Source organism: Rissa tridactyla, chromosome Z (genome assembly GCF_028500815.1).
Source record: "Rissa tridactyla isolate bRisTri1 chromosome Z, bRisTri1.patW.cur.20221130, whole genome shotgun sequence".
Lineage (NCBI taxonomy): Eukaryota > Metazoa > Chordata > Aves > Charadriiformes > Laridae > Rissa > Rissa tridactyla.
The window spans coordinates 59,137,219-59,155,535 of NC_071497.1; the positions used below are offsets into that span (position 1 = coordinate 59,137,219).

The following is an 18,317-nucleotide window of genomic DNA, read 5'->3' on the forward strand; positions in this document are numbered from 1 at the left end:
ATGATTTATTAACATTAAAATTAAAATGGTTTGGTTTTGACAACGATGTGATATTTGGCAGACTAAAGAAGACGTTTCAGGAACATTGGAAGCAGTGCAAAATATTCAAAGTATCACTCAGGCCTTACAGAAATCAAAGGAAAACTACAATGCAAAGTGTGTTGAACAAGAACGTTTGAAAAAGGAAGGAGCAACACAAAGAGAAGCTGATAAGGTAGTTCTGTGACATCTTACTTTAATACATTGTGTTGTCAACCAGTAACACATTCACCTTATATTCGTAAGTGACATGGTCAGAAAGTGCTAAAAGTAGTTAATAGTAGTTATGGCTATTTTCATAATGTGTGTGATAGTTTGAATTCCTAGTAATGTTTTGTTTACACTTACTTCCTTATCTGTTCTAACTGCACTGGCGTTCTAATTCTTTATTTTGTAAATACCTGCATCATCTGATAATTTTGTTTAGTGGCTTTTACAGAAATCGTGTACAATTGTTTCAGAATCTGTTACCTTTTCAGATAAATTTCCTTAGGTTAAGACACAAACACTCAACGCTCTTGTTATGAATTATGAAGTAGGAGGTTTTGTGTTGTCCCTTCAATGAGACAAAGTATCTAATTACACCAGTATTTGAGTATTTGTTCCATTGAGAAGAAAAACAAGTTAGCGTTACTTTCAATGCTAATTTGAAAGGTTCCAATTTCATGGACCAAAACCCCAAAGGATGAGTATCTTGATGTTGTATTTTGTACTGTTCTTGCATTATGGGGGAGTTTGAGCTGTTCACAGAATCACAAAATGGCTGAGGTTGGAAGACACCTCTGGAGGTCATCCTGTCCAACCCTGCTGCTTAGGCAGGGCCACCCTGAGCCAGTTGCCCAGGACCATGTCCAGACGACTTTTGAGTATCTCCAAGGATGGAGGTTCTACAACGTCTTTGGGCAACCTGTGCCAGGGCTCAGTTACCGTCACAGAAAAAAAAGTGTTTCCTGATGTTCAGAGGGAACTTCCTGTGTTTCACTTGGTACCCATTGCCTCTGGTCCTGTCACTGGGCACCACTGGAAAGAGCCTGACTCTTCTATGTACCCTCCCTTCAGGTATTTACATCTATTGAAGAGATTCTCCCTGAGCATTCTCCAGGCTGAACCTAGCTCAGAGCTCTCCTAGCTCTCTCAGCCTTTCCTCATAGGAGACATGCTCCAGTCCCTTCATGAGCTTTGTCACCCTTCTCTCTCCAGTCACCGGTCTCTCTCCAGTATGTCCTTGTCTCTCTTGCAATAGACAACCCAGAACTGGACACAGCAGTCCAGGTGTGGCCTCAACAGTGCTGTGTAGAGGGGAAGAATCACTTCCCTCAACCTGCTGGCATCACTGTAACTTTTTCCTGTTTTCAGAAAACTTAAGTAGTAGAGGAAAGACGTCGTGTTTCCCTGTCTCTAACTATGTCTTCTCTTTTTAAATCATGATACCGCTGCCTGTTTCCATTTTGATTACCTAATCTGTGTAGGACTCTGTTCTTGTTAGGATGATCTTAGTGCGTTTTATGCTGCTGTCTTCATGGACCAGATAGAGTTGGTTATTGTCTTTTCACTGATGACAAAAGTGATCCTGTTGACCATGTTCTGATTGTTTTATCTTTGATATAAATCTAGCTTTTTTTCCTAGCTTCTGTCTCAAGTGACAGTCAACGTTGGATTCTAGATGTAAATCAGAAGTATGTGGGTTGGCAGATGTTTTCCTGCCAGTCTATTCAGAGTATATTTTTTTATGAAAATCGCAGAATAACTACTTTATCAGAAAGTAGGGGATCTGCACCAATATGCTAAGAGCTTATTACAAAGACAGAGATTTAGATTTATTGAAGAATCTGAGGAGGTATCTAAGGCCTTGCAATTTTCATTGCAGCTGAAAGTTAGTGTTAACTTGTGTAATAATTTCCTGTTTTTCTCTGACGTGAACTTCTCTATTTATAGTGACTTGACAAAAAATTCTTGATAGATCCTTATTCTTTCACGTACTCTAAATCTGCTGAAGTTCTAGCAAGTGCTGCACCTGAGAGTAGACACATCCCGTTTTCAGAAGAGATTACTAGTTAATCATATAGTGTTCACGTGTTTTATCATTTTTTCTGTCCTGCTGAGTAGTTGGGTTTTGTAGATGCTTTTCAGCACATAACACTGAGATTCTGCTAATCATTAAATATGATTACAAGAGACAGGGAATGTTTTGGTTTTGTCAAAATCCCATGCATATGGGTTTCAGTTACATAATGCCTTACAAAAAGCCTGATTTTTTAAGTCTTTTAACTTGGCATTTCCTTCCTTTTCAATGGTTAACTTTGGAATCATTTTATTGCAAAGCGGTCTTAATTATTTTTAGAAGCAAGTGTTCATAGAGCACCTTGTACTTTCAGCATAGTAAATGGCATTTGGGAAACAACATAGGACTGTTTTCTTCTCAGTAATTCCCCTGTGCAAGAGTGAGAATTGTGAAGTAAAATTCAGTACAAGTAACCGATGGGTTTGATGCAACCCATCATGCTCTCCTTTTTATGCCTGATGGATCCGTATTCTTCGTACTGTATTTTCAGCCTCTGTTATGCTGGATTTAGAAGTCTACATGACTAAGGTCTGCTTAAGCTTTCTTTGTAATTGGAAAAATAGAACTGTAGCTTTCGTTCCTCTTCCTTTGAAGTCGTGGTTGATGTTTCGCCAGGTGAACAAGTGCTAATGCTGTACTGTTATTCATGAGTTTCAGTTATTTTTCTCTTCGAAGTTGCAGAATATAGCTCTCTTTTCCCAGAGGGCATGTTTGTATTAATTCATTTGAAAGCTATAGGTAGTGGTCAGCTTTACAAGTCATTGCAAGTCAGAAATAGTTTCTGGTTTTACTATGGGACAGATGAAATTAATTTGAGGGAGGGAAGGAGAGCTGTTCAGAACTAGAACAAGTCGTAAGTACACAGCTGTCTTTACTGATGTCATTAACAATTCAGGAATACTTTTGAGTTAGAACTGATGGGAAATTTCAATGAACTAAAGCAGGCATGTTGAACAAAGCAGCTAGAAAAAAAAGCTGGTGTTCGAGACGATTGTTATTTTCATTGGCTTTTAACTTAGAAATAGCAAGAATAGCAAAGGTTTGAAAAACTCCATCACATGTGTGTCATGCTGTAAACTTTAAAAATAACTTTTTCTTTACCACAAACAATCACTTAATTCAGTTTTGTTCTCCATGAAATATTGGGATTCTCCTGTATTTTGTTTTGTCTTTTAAGAATATTAGACTCCCAGAAAGATGATTTTGGTTTATTAGCAACAAATAATGAGGAAAAAAAATTCAATAAATCATAAAGCCAAAAAGGACTATTATAAACAACACTGAGTTGCATAAGTATGACCATTAATATGTTCTGCATTAACTTCATTTTCAAATTGTTCTTAGTCTTAAAATTTCCATTGATGTAACACCTGTGCTTTTGAATTTCTTCCTTCATTTCTAACAGAGGACTACGCCTTTTTTTTTAGCATGGTCTCTTTCAGAATTGCACAAATAACTGTTTGCTCTGTATTCCAACCCTGCTTTCTTCTTCTTTTCTCTTGCAGATCTAGATCTTTGACAAGAGCTAATTAGTTAACTTCAGCAACACAAACTTGATTTCAAAATCAGTATTTTATAAACTTGTCAATGCTGATAAGGGGAAGGGAGTAAATGAAGTAATTGCTTTGTTACTTTTTTATGTGGTTTACATATATAGCCTTAAGTAGAAATCTCTAATGGCTTGAATCAGAGTTATTTGGTGGTGAAATTTTGTTGTGATGCTTCACTGTTTTGATATGCCCCTTTTTTTATAGATCATCCTAGGCATTCTTTTAATAGTGACTTTAAAAACCTTGGATCAGATCGTATGTGTGACATTTGACACTTTTTTGTACTGACCTACAGGCAGCAGTTAAATCAAAAAAAGCTACAGATACTTATAAACTATACGTGGAGAAATATGCTGCATTTAAATCTGATTTTGAACAGAAAATGACAGAAACTGCACAGGTAAGTGTTATATTAAATGAGTTACCTTGAAAATAGGTTAATATATGCTGTTTCATCTCTGAAGACATCTGAAATCAAAGCTTTTGAAAAATCGGTTTGAGACAGAATGATCTCCTTTGGAAATTGGTATGAACAATCACATCAGAAGTAACATGTTTGAAGAGCAAACACTGAACATGTGTGTTGTGAAAGTACTGTCCTTCAATGACACAGTTGAGCACTAGCACTCTAGAAAGACTTTTTGGAGAAATTTTTAGGAAGAAACCAAAGTGAACTTCTGGAAGTATTGTAGATGCATTGTGATAATGTGGGGAATCATGTGAATTGCTGGACAGCCAGTACTCATTCGTACGAGTTTTAGTATTGGGATCCATCATTTTTTTTCATTATCATTCCATCAACTCTTTAGTTACAGCTTGTTAAAGTATCCTCACAGGGTTTACCTGAGGTTGAGAAAAGATCTTACATCTGTTCAAGTTACTGGGGTTTTTTAAAGACTGTCAATCTGTATTCCAGTGGATACCAAGTTCTCTGTATCATTGCATGTGCTGCTTCTTGTTACATTTTAAAGTTTCTTCCTCAAATCTCTTGATAGCAAACTTTTTTCCACTGCTGCTGATTTCAGAGAGCAAACTTTGTCATTTCTGCTTTTAATAGTTAGTTGAGGAGTGGTTGGCGTATTTATTTTCTATGTTTCTTGGTTTAGTAAAGCTTTTATAAGATGAGAATTTTCTTTTTGGTTGAAATTTTTTTGCCCTTTTCTTTACGTTCAAATATTAATTTTTATGCATAGATGGAATTATTAGGGAGATTCAGTTGTATTTTTAAGATAGAAGTGGGAGGGTGTTAAGGTTTTCCTTACCTTCTTGGAAATTAAGATTTCACAGCATGCAGGTTGTATAGGCTGACATGTAAAAAGCTGCCCTGGCCCAAACTTTAAACTGCATTCCTACTTTGAGAACTTCATTAGAATTTGATCTAGTTCATCTCTGAATAGATACTCAACACAGCTGTTAGAGAAAAGATACCACACATATCACATACCAGCACTCTTCCCTCCCACCCCCTATTCCAAACATTTGCAACAAAGAAGTGCTCAGGCATGCTGCTTGCAAAATTCTGCTTTTAACACGACTGTTACGTTAGGAGTCTTGACAACCTTTCCTTGAAGAGTTTGCAGAAGTCATCTTTTTGTGCAGTAACCTGACTCGGTTGTGGTTGAAGGATCTGTACTCCCCACGCTTTTTTTTTTTTTTTCAGTTTGAGTTACATTTGACTATGTACATTATTTTTTTTTTATTCTTTTAAAAGATCTTTGACTTTTAACTGTTCTGTGAGTTTTTGTTTTTTTATTGTGGAGTGTAAAACAGTGATGATTGCAGATACTCAGTGGTATAAAAAGGCCTTACTAAGAATACAGGTTCAAAAAGAAAATTCATGGGTGCCATGGTGAAGACCATAAGGCCTGTTGTACTTCTCTCTCATCTCTGATGTGTGAAGCTATGGTTTCAATATATGTTTTAAGTTAGTATTGCTGTCAAAAGCAGTAATTGTTGTATTTCGATGCGTCTTCCTTTGTCAAGTATTTTTGCAAGGAACTACCTTGTAGAACTAATCCAGCTAAAACTAATGTATGAAGGAAGGTTGGCTTTAACCCAGAAGAGACCTGCACTAGATCACACAAGCATTTGTGCTGGCACGACGTCAGAGGCAATGTGGTACCCAGGGCAGAGAATGGCATCTTTAAGCTGATTTAACGTGTCCAGTTTACACATTTACATCTGTCGCCTTAGCGTTGTGTGGCTCTCACTGTGACTTAAAATATTTGCGTATTAGCTATTCCTAGGCAATTTGGCTGGGATAAGGATTGGAATTTGCATCTGTGGTCACAACCACTTGAGAATTTTGAGACTAGGTAACCTTTTTAAACTTAACTAATATGTATCTTGAAACAATTCTTGGAAACAAGTATACTATAATAGCAACAAAAGAATCATTGAAGTGTAACATTCCTCCTGGAGAGTTTCCAGAAATAAGAGCAGGTGGAATCAAACTGACATGTGAACACATACTGCTGCTACCCAAAATGGTAACTTTTTATAGCGTTCCTGTTAATGTAACTGTTGTATTTGCTCAGTGAGCCTCCAGTAACTCCATCATTGTCAGGTTTGTATAAAATGTAATGCACCCTGACTTTTGCTGCCGACCCCACCTTTTGGTACAAAGAAATGAAGAAATACCAGAAAAAATACTAAACTGCTTCATTCATTTTACTGAGTCATGTACAAGTGTGGCTCTTCTGGATCAAGAAGGTCCTGCCCTGTTATCTGCCTTGGTCTGGAAGTTACTGAACCCCCACCAAAATAGTTCCAGTGAACGCTTCTGATCCACTGCAGAGCAAGTTCAGTCAGGTTGCTTTAAATCTTTATTTAGTCTCACAAAAGCTGTCTGCTGTCCTTACCTTACAAGAACAAGACAGTTGATCGCAGTTATTTATTGCTCTCTGAAACAATAAGACAAAATTTAACAAATATGACTTCAGTAAGCTAAATTGCCCTGTAAACTTGTCCCCTGTGAGCAAGAAAGCTGTGAGTAATGGAAAATAGTTCTCGTTTAGAACTGACAGAAGATATACATGAAGAATATTTGAATTGTATTTTATTGGTGGTGAATTAGTGAAGGAAAATGTAGAGGCATTTCATCAAGCAAACTAGCTGAGCTTTTCATTATGTACTAAAAAAAAATTAAAAAAAATCCATTTGAATAATCCACTACAAGAAAAGAACGAGATGAGTAACAGATTATTTTTTATCAAGAGACAGAATATGAAGGTGCTCTTTGTTCAGCTTTCTTATGTGTGTTATTAGATAGGTATTACATATTTAAAGCAGGCTGAGATGTAGAGAGAGAGAAAAAATCTTTTTACTATATCAGATGTTACAGCTGGGAAAACCTCACCATGCTTTTTTGGTGTTTTGGTGTTTTTTCAGGGGGAGGTGGACAGGGGAGGGACAGCTAGGATCTTGTTGGGTTGGGTTTTTTCCCCCATACAAAAAGGCTACAAAGTTACCTCTCACCACAAACCACACTTGCCTTTAGTTCCTTAACTGCAGCAACTCTTTTACTTAAAATTTAAATCTTCACTTAAAGTGATAATGGACACCTGGAAACATTCCACACCTGTTCACATTGGAAATGAAAATTGCCATTCTGCCAGCGTAAGTCTTATCTAAAGAATGTGTTTTGAGTATAATGGTATAGCTGCATCTAGAGTTTGGTTGCAGGGGAGCTACTTTAAAGATGATGCAACAGGAAAAATAACAACACCCATGACTATGTGGAAACCCACTTCTGTTGAAGCACACCCGCGATTATTCAGAGTGCATTTTACTTGAAATACACTAGTTCTGAAAACAAGATCAATGAAGAGTGTGAGCATTCTCAGCTTTTTCAGTGCAAAATAAGTTGACTTAACTTCAATCTATCACATACTGTTTTTCTGAGGACAAACATCTTGAATTACTATGTCATTATTCTAGGTATTCATATAGTAATGTCCTCACTTTTAGCTGTCCTCTTTTCTTAGTTAAACTCCACCGATCTTCTTGTGTAAATTTTACGTATTTTTCCTCTTTCATCATTTCCTGTCTTACCTGCAGTTATCAAAGTGAAGTGACTTATGGTACGTGATTTTCAGAGGTTGAATTTTGAAACATATCATCTTCCTAATCTTGAATTGCAAGTTACGGTTTTTGCTGTGATAAACATGGAATGTTTATTGTGATTACAGAAGCAGGAAAATATAGTTCACTGTTGTTTAGAAATTGGATTTGACAGAAATTCCTCATGTTGAAAGATTTTTCTGAGTAAAGCTATAGTTGTATTATGCAATTGCTATGTTGTTGCTAAGGAGACATGATATCTTATTTGCCAGATATTCCACCTTGGTAGAAGCTTTTTTTTTTTTTTTTTTTTTAAAAATAGAAAAAGATTTTAAAATCACGTATCGCAGTAAATTATTGGAAAGGATAAAATAGCTGAAAGTGCTAAATTATTCTTTAAAAGTCTTTGTCTTATCTAGAACTGTGCAGGATTGAGTTTGGATGATTTTGCTGTTGAGCAGTCTATGTATAAATAAAGTTCAAGGATGAGTAATAGTTCATTTTTTAAAAACATTCTAAAACTTACAGGAAAACATACATGTTTATAAAAAGCAGTCATGCTTACTTAAACTGTGTATACTGAGTTGGACAGGTAAAGGTTCTGTTGATGATGATTTTTATTTGTATTGTAGCTTAAAACACTAAGAAGTGGCTTGCATTTGTTGGTCATTAGCATTACAGATTCATTTCATTACATCTTTTTTAATGGTCTGATCTTTCAAAAGTGAATGTAAACCATTTAGTTAATGATTATGTCTGTGATGTGAATTATGTGGTTGTATTATTGTACCGAGCTTTATTCTTTGATCAGAGCCTCTTTATATTACGTACTGCAGAAGGCCAAGATGGCTCTACTTCAAAGATGTTAAATCTTAAGTATAAAACAATAAACAAGAAATAAGGAAACAATTAGGGGAGGGGTATGCTTTCCAGTGACATAAGAGACAAAAAATTCTCTGAAGGGCCAACTGTTTTGATATTCGTTATAGAGAAGTGTTTAAAGGAGACTGGTAAAATAATTTTAATCTGCTTGGTTGATGGCTAGAAAGGTAGGTAAGTATGGCAAAAGAAAGATCAAGAATTTAGAAGTTAGAGATATTTGACTTGTTTATATGTAGTTTTTTTGTGAATCAGAGTAGCAAGAGGTGTGAAATGTGAAGAGATGGTCTTCAGAGAAGCCTGTGCAAATTGGAGAGAGGATTAAGTGGTGCTCCAAAGTTTGGACGCACTTGAAAGGGCAGTTACAGAAATAGGAAGAGAACTAGGAAAGAGCAGGAGTAAACAAAGATTTCAAGACAATTATGGTTGAGTGTTGAGGAGAATGACGACTTTTTTAGTTCTGATCTTTGGCTAGGAAGGGGTCATTGGAAACATTGCAAGTGATTTTAAAATGGCTGTCAGCTGGATGTCTGGGTAAAATGGAGCAAACTGCAAAGATTATATATAGTGAGTTTAAAAATCAAACAAACGAATCATATATAAAGAAGCAAAGGATATATATAGATTTAGCTAGGAAAAGAGAAAGCATGTGTATATTGTGAGCAGGAGGAGAGGGTGCTAATAAGGAAGTGCAAAACAGATCCAGAAATGAGATTTCTGGGTTTGAATGAAAAAACAAGACTCTTCAGTAATTGAGAAAAGAGATTTGTTTAAAACACGCTCTAATCCTATTTTCTTCTGGTAGAAAGAGGTCAGATTTTTTGAAAAAACAAGACAGATAAAAGTTTAAATAGTATGTGAAAAAATTGGGTAATAGTTCTAAAAGGATATATTTTTAAAGTACATTATTTAATAACTCTGTGAATTCTGCACCTTCCTTGAACATTGTAATTACCATGGTCAAAATATTTCCGAATTTTATTCCATTTTGTGTATTTAATTATTGAAATTTCACATTTAGTATTTTAAGAAATATTTTCATTATGATTAATTGCTTGTATTGGTTTACAGAAATTTCAAGATATTGAAGAAACACACCTTCTTCGTATGAAAGAAATTATAGAATCATTGTCAAATACCATAAAAGAAATTCACTTACAAATAGGAGAGGTAATTTTTATATTATCATTTGTTTGTTTGGATTATGCTACATATTTTCCCTAACTATTTAATTGAACATTTTTTACTGTGTTTGTGGTTATTACAAGATCATATATTTCAAATGACGGTAAATTCAACATAAGCTGAAATTTTTATGGCTTCGTGTTGCATGTTTAAATTCACTATTGCAAAATTTACCAAGTAAGTCTAAATAAATTTTGTCCTCACAGAAAACAAATTATTTTGACAAATTGAAGAACTTTTAGTGTATTTCAAAGTTCTATTCCCTAGATACTAAATTAGCCCTCATTTCACACATAATTGGGATACTTGTGTTTTTCTTTGCCTAAAACTTGAAATTATATCACTCTGAAAAGTTTCCAAATTTTTCATATGCTGTGGGTTTTATGAGCAAAAGATCTTCAGTAACAGAAGCTTTTATAGGATCTTTTCTTTAGATGTAAGTTTGTTTAATTAATAATCCTTGAAGTATTTCTTAATTTTTAGGTGTTTGGAAGTGTAGTTTTATTTGCATACACTTAAAGTCACTATTTTCTGCAGTTTTCAGGCTTGCTGCTAATGGATGTAAGGGTCCTGCTATTTATTTCTAAAGCAAATGCACACTGCCTTGTTGGAAAAACTTAACAACATGTGGCTGTTCCTTTGTCAGACCAAAAACATTACAACAGTAATGCTTTTACTCAAGCAGGTGGGAGCTGTGATAATACAGTACTAACAGTTCACACCCTTAACTGGTGCTGGCTTAAGAGACTGCTTGTCGTCCTGACATTGTAGTGGCACATGTTGCTGAAATATTCAGAAAATGATACATACACAAGTCATTTAGATGGAAGAAATTGAAGTAAAACGTAGACCCATCATCAAGCTGTATTCTGTCATTCCTAATTTGTATTTGTATTGTACACACAGTTGCAAAGACTAAAGCAAAGACGGGATTTCCTTGATAAAATGCCTGTTGTTTTCTGGAACCCCTGTAATATATTTTAGAGGGTAGTATTTTCAACCTTAACTCCAGAGAAAACCACTTCTTAAAGTTAATTACATTCTTTCAATTACTGGTTTGTAATTTCATTTTGTGTGTGGTGTGATTTTTTTGAAGGTGCACGAGGAGTTTATTAATAACATGACAAATACTACAGTTGAGAGTTTAATACAGAAATTTGCTGAGTCAAAAGGAACTGGCAAGGAAAGACCTGGTAAGAGATTAAAAATAACAGAGTAGGAAATGTTAATTTTAAAACAGTAGATATCCACTCCTAGTAAAAGATCAAACTCCTGATTGTTAATATGTTAAGATTTTAATGTACTTACAGTTTCAAATTCTCAGAGTTCATTAGCTTTGATATTAAATGATTCACAGACATTGATAACACATAATTTATTATATACGTGTAGTATTTCTGTTCATAAAGCGTGGTAATTTGTAGCTCTGAGTTCCTCTATGTAGACCTTAAGGGAAGATTTTAAACTATACTGTTCCATGGTACATCAGTCAAGGTTGTCAAGAAAATGAAGTTCCTTGCACAAACTATGTGTTGTCTGGTATGTGTTTCTGCATAAATTATATTTCACAACTTTATTTAATATAAATTTACGGATATATTCAGAACAGATGTCTGTAAAGATGCTTATTGAACTGTCGGAAAAGTTGCAGCAGTTTATTTGGTTAGCTTGCAAAATTATCCATTTTAATAGATTGTATCTAGGTTGTTTCTTTACTAAGCAGCCAATTGAGTAGTACTTTCTGAAAGTACTGCTTGTTGGGTGTGGTGTATAAGACTTTCCTGGACTGGTGTAAAAAGACAACCTCACAGTACTGTGTATCTAGCATTACAGGAAAAATAAAGAGTTCACTTTAATATTTGGGCATAAATACACAGTCACTAGGTGTGTGAATACAGGAATTCAGTACTACTGTTTTCTGTTTTCTTCAGCATTGAGAATTCTGACTAGCATCTCTGTCTTCTAGTATAGAAGCACAAAGGATTTTTTCAGAGCATGGATGTACATAACAGAGTAGATCTTGAGAATTAATATTAATTTGGTAAATATGATTACAATGCCTCTGTGAGGTGTTTTTAACATAACATTGTTCCATATTCTTTCTGTGATTCACTAATGCGGATATCTGAGTGGGCTGATGTAGGATTGTATACGGAACAATTTTCAAATGTTTTCTGTGTATTTTGCAATTTTTCAGTAAGGATTAAGGAATAAAAAGTATGAACTTCAGGGGTTGAAATTCATTTGGTCTGACATAGACAGGTGAAAATTCAGTGTTCAGACCTCTTTGACTAGCTATACTGAGATGTTGTGGCTAGGGATCTCCATCTTGCATTTAGGATCCTGACTCCCTGGGTTACAAAGACTCTTGCTAATGTATTTTAGAGCACTGCATACTTCAAGTCATCCATGTTACGCGTGTGGTTTTTTTGCTAGACAGCATAGTAATCCTAAGAAAAGTAACACTTTTTAATTTAGTGGGAGAAGTTACACACACTCTGTACTTGTCTGCTGCTTTACAGAGTTCTTCAGATCCCATTTGTGTACTCTGGGGTCAAATTTTTTTTGCTTTTGCCATAGCACATTTCATTTCTTCAACTCTTTTAATAGCAAAGCATTCTGAGGAAAGATAGCGTGCTTAGCGTGAAAATGTATGCACCTTGAATTTTCTTTTACAGTGGTAGTTATTGTCTTGATACCAACTTTGTAAAGCAGTCATGGTGCAGAGGGAAAGCACTGGTAAATTCAGCAGTAAAAGAATACAAATTTGCAAGAAGTTGTGAGGTGTCAAAGACTAGTAACACTGACCGCTACTGATGTTAATTGTGGTTACTGCTTCTGTTATTTTCATTTTATTAACTTAGAATCATACATCTTTGACAATTATAAAAATTTGAAAGGCAAAGTGAGGTATCAGGCTTGTAAGAATGAAATGGAAACATCTAGCATGCTAAGGACTGCATTTTCTTGATTTAAAAATACTTCTCTGCATTTGAGAACTGTTCTTAATAGAAAGGTATTTTAACTCACAGAGCAAATGTTGGAAGTCTTTCTGTGTGTGACATATTTATTAATTAGGCTGGAAAAGGAGATGGCTCCTCAGATAAATTTAAATATTCAATATAAAAATGATGCTGAGTTGACATAAAAAACAAACGTACAAAAATGCCTTATGGATGTCATTGTTGCTTAAGATCCCAGGCCTAAATCTGTTTGAAGAAAATACTTTAAAATTCCCCAGGACTATGTAGGTGTTCTCCCTTCCATATTATTTGTGGGCTAGTGTACTAAGTTAGATGGTGGACTGCTTTCTGAAATACTGAATTTTGATAAAAAATAAACTAAAAAGATAACGCATAACAAAGTATTTTAGTTTATTTCAGTATATTCTAGGTATAGTTCTTCATAGTAGGTTTTTCTTGCCTTTATTTATATCTGTAAAATTAAGAGTGAATCTGAAATCAAGTACTGAGGAGGGCTGTTCTGGTAAGTGGATTATAAACAATTTACAGTAAAGTTTTCTAGATACAGGCTTGTATCTATCTATTAAACTCTTGTATGCGTATCTGAAATTTCTCATTGTAGAGCGATGTTCTTTGTATCTGGTTATGTGGGCTCCCTCTGGTGGCTAATTTCTGTCACCAGGAGTCATAATGTACAGGGGCTTCTAGAGTTTAATAATTTCTCTAGTACAAATAATGTTTCTATCAAGCCGTAATGCTTTGTGAGGCTTTTGATTTCATTTATGGACTTCTTTGCAATGGCTCTTTTTTAACTGCCTCCTAAATAACTTATCTAGTCAGCTTTATTACCTAGCTCTTACTGAATTTACGTTAAATATTTTTTTACTTTTAGTTTAGTTTTAGTTTGTAATTTTTAGTAATACAGTATTTGAAGAAGGTATATTAATTACTTGTTTTCTCAAGTCCATTAAGTGTAAAAAAATAGCTGTGTACATCCAATTGCTAGTCTTTCAATTTTAACTGAAAAAAACCCCATCACTTACTGTAAAACATTGAAAAACAGGCAGGACCTGCAATAACCAGTAAGGCTTCAGGTCAGAATTTAATGTGTTGTCTGAACCATTTCTAACATTCAGAGGGACCTGAACAAGCTCTAGAAGGGGACCCATGTGGTCCTCATGAGGTTCAACAAGGCCAAGTGCAAGGTTCTTTACATGGGTCGAGGCAACCCCCAGTGTCAATCCAGGCTGGGGGATGAAGGGATTGAGAGCATCCCTGAGGAGAAGGACTTGGGGATATTGGTGGATGAAGAACTGGACATGAGCCAACAATGTGTGCTTGCAGCCCAGAAAGCCAACCTCATCCTGGGCTGCATCAAAAGCAGCATGGCCAGCAGGTCAAGGGAGGTGATTCTGCCCCTGTACTTGGCTCTGGTGAGACCCCACCTGGAGTACTGTGTCCAGGTCTGGGCCCCCCAACATAAGAAGGACATGGACCTGTTGGAGTGGGTCCAGAGGAGAACCATAAAGTTGATCAGAGGAATGGAACACCTCTCCTATGAGGACAGGCTTAGAGAGTTGGGGTTGTTAGGCCTGGAGAGGAGAAGGTTCCAGGGAGACCTTATAGCAGCCTTTCAATGTTTAAAGGGGGCTTATAAGAGAGATGGGGACAAGAAATTACAGCCTGTTGTGATAGGACAAGGAGTAATCGTTTTAAACTAAAAGAAGGTAGATTCAGACTAGCCATAAGGAAAAAAATTTTTACAATGAGGGTGTGAGGCACTGGAGCAGGTTGCCCAGGGAAGTTGTGGATGCCCCATCCCTGGAGACATTCAAGGTTAGGTTGGACGGCGCTCTAAGCAACCTGATCTGGTTGAAGATGCAGGGCAGTTGGAATTAGATGACCTTTAAAGATCCCTTCCAACCCAAACTATTCTATGATTCTATCATATGTTCCTGCTGTTAGGTCTAATAGCAGGTTTGATACCATTGGTTGGAAGGTGCTTTTGTCACTCACATGGCAGCGTACTTCAAAACTTGTTGGCCACTTCTGATGAATCATTTTTCTGTTGTGAGCTCTTGCTCCCTGTTCTTTGTAAAATTCATTTATCGTATGGCAGAAAATGTCTGTTTTTCTTCTACCCAAAGTATATGTTAAGTCAATAATGGAGATGATGGCTATTGCAGATAAATGACTGTCCAACATATCAATGAGTTCTAGCTTTATTTACTTAATCTTCTAATAATTTATTAAAAAATTGCTTTGTTCTAGTATGAAAAGTTGATGTCACGTGAAACAGAAACTGTTAGGTAGTACAATGTCACATTCTTCCTAGATCTTATGTCTGAAATTGTTGGGATAATATCTAATGTGTTTGAAGAGGTTAGTGAATGCCTATATAGCTGTAGTTGGTCATGAAAGTTTTTTTAATTTTTAGCTACTGAATTACTGTTCTCTCTTTTTATATGTGGGGAATTAACTGTGTGTGTTTGTCCCACTACTACACAGTTTACCTGGAAGGTACCTTGAAGGCAAAATGAGAAGACTCAGCTGTGCTGCATTGTCCAATCTAGATGATTTGTTTTCGTTAATTTGTTCTGGTGTCATTGTTAGTGGCTGTTACTAATTTATTAAATTATTCCTCTTATTTTTGCATTTTTTTCTTAAAAAAGTGATAAAGACGAAATCAATTTTTTTTTATTGTAATACAGACAAAATTGGAAATCTGTAATCTTTGCTGGCTCCTTAGCCCTCCAATAAAACAATGATAGGCAGATGGCAATTATTAGATGTGCTGTGCCATTATTCAGTGTGAGAGAGGTGCTGGGTCATCTTTTAACGATAAAAAAAATTCATTGTTTTTGTGCTAGTTTGATCCATCTTTCACAATCTGAATAAGCCAGAATATTATTTACTGATCCAACACACAAGTAGGCAGAGAAGATCAGGCAAAGAGAGACAACATGCAAGTTATCTTCTAAGTGTACCAGTAAAGGCATCTACAATTTGGGCTGTGGAAAACACAAGCCCTTAAAAATACTTCTTTTTTCCTTTCATTATCCATTCAATAAATTTGAACTTTATGTAGGGGCTAGAAGTAGTTTGCATTTTTTAAAACATGGTAAAAATTAGTGCCTGCAATCCGTCAGCTCTTTGGATTAAATGATAACAAAAGTACTTTACAATGTTTATTATCCATGGTTGCTGTTGATTGGCTCTTGCACTTATAGGAGATTGTTCCCCTTGTCCTTTTAGATATTAGGAATAATAGTGTAAGTCCTTTTAATCAAATGGCATTTCCACAGACAGCAAAATTTAGAAAAGGACGGATGTAAAATTCCTACTCTGTTTCCTCCCACTGCTAAATCCAGAAACTGGCAATTTGGTCAGTAATTGGTCAGTAATGATGGTTAAAAAAATGTTTGGTCTGTTGCTTTTTGGGGCTGCTGAAACCTATTTTGCTTTATTTGTCCATGCAGAAAAAAATTGTCTCAAGGCTCCTAGTAACTCCAGTCATGGGAGAGTTTGAGGTCATGGATGTCAAATGGAGACATTAATTCAGAATTATTTTTTTTTTATTGTTTTGAAATTCTTTCTGGGGAGGCTATAAAGTAGTCTAGAGTTGAGAAATCTATCAGTGACTTGGGACAATTATAATGTCAAGATCTCCACTGCCTCACAAGGTAACGCATATCAGAAAAAAATATCCTGACATTCTTGTCAGTGTGCTAGTGATCCTTGTCTAGTCTGAGGGAGCTCTCTTTCTGGAGAGCTAACACATTTTGTATTTTAAAGTATTAAAAAATAGTGGTGTGTTTTGGCATGGCTGAAAGCAGTATGGACTTTTTGTAGACAGCAAAACTGTTGATAAACCATAATGTTTACTATTTGGATGGCAAGAAAAGCAATTTAATTTGTATTCCTTACAAGTTCGTTAATGCTGCCAGCATTGCCTGTTACCAGAATCATAAAGCATTAAAGCTTTGATTCAGTAAACGTTAAAAAAAAAAAATTTACCTGGGCTTTAACTCAACTGATCTCTGATTCAGTGAACTCAGTTGAGTTCTTGATTATTTGATTAATGTTTTATGTAGCTGTCTGTTGGTGGTGATGGGGGGGTTAGTGCAAAGTTTGGTGTGAATTTGTGACATGCTATCAGGTCTTTTCTAATTGCTTATGTGCACATTTTAGTCCTAAATGTCTGTGGAGCATACTGCTTATGTGTTTTTTCCAAAGTGAATGCAAGAGCATTAAAGAGAGCTGTAGTACAACTGGGAAGCTAGTGCAAACACTGTAAATGCACAGTTGTGCTCCCTCTATATTAATATTCATATTTAGTTAGTGTTATGTTAAACTACCTGTTATCTATCTAACGAAGAAATGTACAAGATGAACAGGATAAAGTAGGGAAAAAAAGAGTTAAGAATAACTGTATTACTCCTAAGAAGTTTTAGAAACAAGTTAGTCCTTTGCCAGAGATTGAGAGGAAAAACAAGGTCCGTGGAGTATTGAAGCTTGCTTTGATTAAGCTACTAGCTTTTTATGTACTTGAATAATGAACTTTGCTTTGAGAAAAGGACTTGAAACAGTGCTGGGTGTGGCATTTATTTTTTTCTGTGGGTTTGTTTGATAACATAATACTTTATAGCATTTATAAAAATGCTTTGCCAGGACACTGAACAGCAACAAAGTAGATGGAAATAAACACTGAAAATGGTTAATGCTAGTTTTCGAACAGCTCTGCATGACATCTTTGAGCTTCTTTTGCACAAGGAAGTGTAACAAAGCAAGTATTTATTTTATGTTCTTATAAATGATTTTCTTTATATTTTCAGTAAATATTGTGAATATTTTAATGCTGCCAACATTTGTGATAAGGTGCATAAATAGCCTGAAGTGTCACAGTTTCTCAAAGCCTGTGCCCACGCGTAATTCTAAACAGAGACTGAGGAATGAGTTTAGTTTATCAACACGGACAGTATCCAAAGAATTCAGAAAAGTATTCTTTGTAAAGGAAGGCAGATCATTGCTATATTTCAATGGAAGAAATTAAGTGTGGCTATCTTTGAGGATTTTTATGAGAAGCTGGGCTTGAGGCAGGTAAAAAAGTATTTAAGGGTCCTGTGCTGTAGAGCTGTTTTTGATGAGGAGCTGCAAGCTCAAGAGCTGTACCTACAAATGTGTCTTAATTCCTGTCCTAGATGTCTATTTTATTTTGCCTGCAAAATTTGGGTCCCTTCCTAAACAACAAACCTGCCAAAGCTGACGTGAATTTTATGAAGTCTCATCTGCCAGCATAGATTTTTAATAGTTACATATACCTAAGTTGCAAACTTGTTTTGGATTGTGATTTATTTCTTTTTAATGTTCTGGAGAGTTATAACTGTACAAGTTTTTTTTTCCAAAGTCTCTTAATGCAAGTGGAAGACTAGTGGCATTGATGAAAATACTTTAGACAACATCTGTAGATAAAACAGGGCAAAAGCTGGATTTTTGAATGATCTTGGACACTCAGTAAGATGAAGTACTGTTGGGTCCTCTTGAATTTTCCTGCTACAGACAAACAAACAAAAGCAG

General features: G+C 35.6%; 1 protein-coding gene across 11 annotated transcripts in view; it reads left to right on the plus strand.

The window, feature by feature from the left end:
* The window catches only part of FCHO2 (FCH and mu domain containing endocytic adaptor 2), a 94,401-nt gene that overhangs the window by 19,639 nt on the left and 56,445 nt on the right, over positions 1-18,317 (plus strand). For all 11 annotated transcript variants that reach the window (XM_054187033.1, XM_054187032.1, XM_054187023.1 and 8 more), the window contains exons 5-8: positions 62-214; positions 3,947-4,051; positions 9,664-9,762; positions 10,874-10,970. In XM_054187033.1, coding sequence (XP_054043008.1) covers positions 62-214; positions 3,947-4,051; positions 9,664-9,762; positions 10,874-10,970 — 454 coding nt within the window. The remainder of the gene's footprint in view (positions 1-61; positions 215-3,946; positions 4,052-9,663; positions 9,763-10,873; positions 10,971-18,317) is intronic.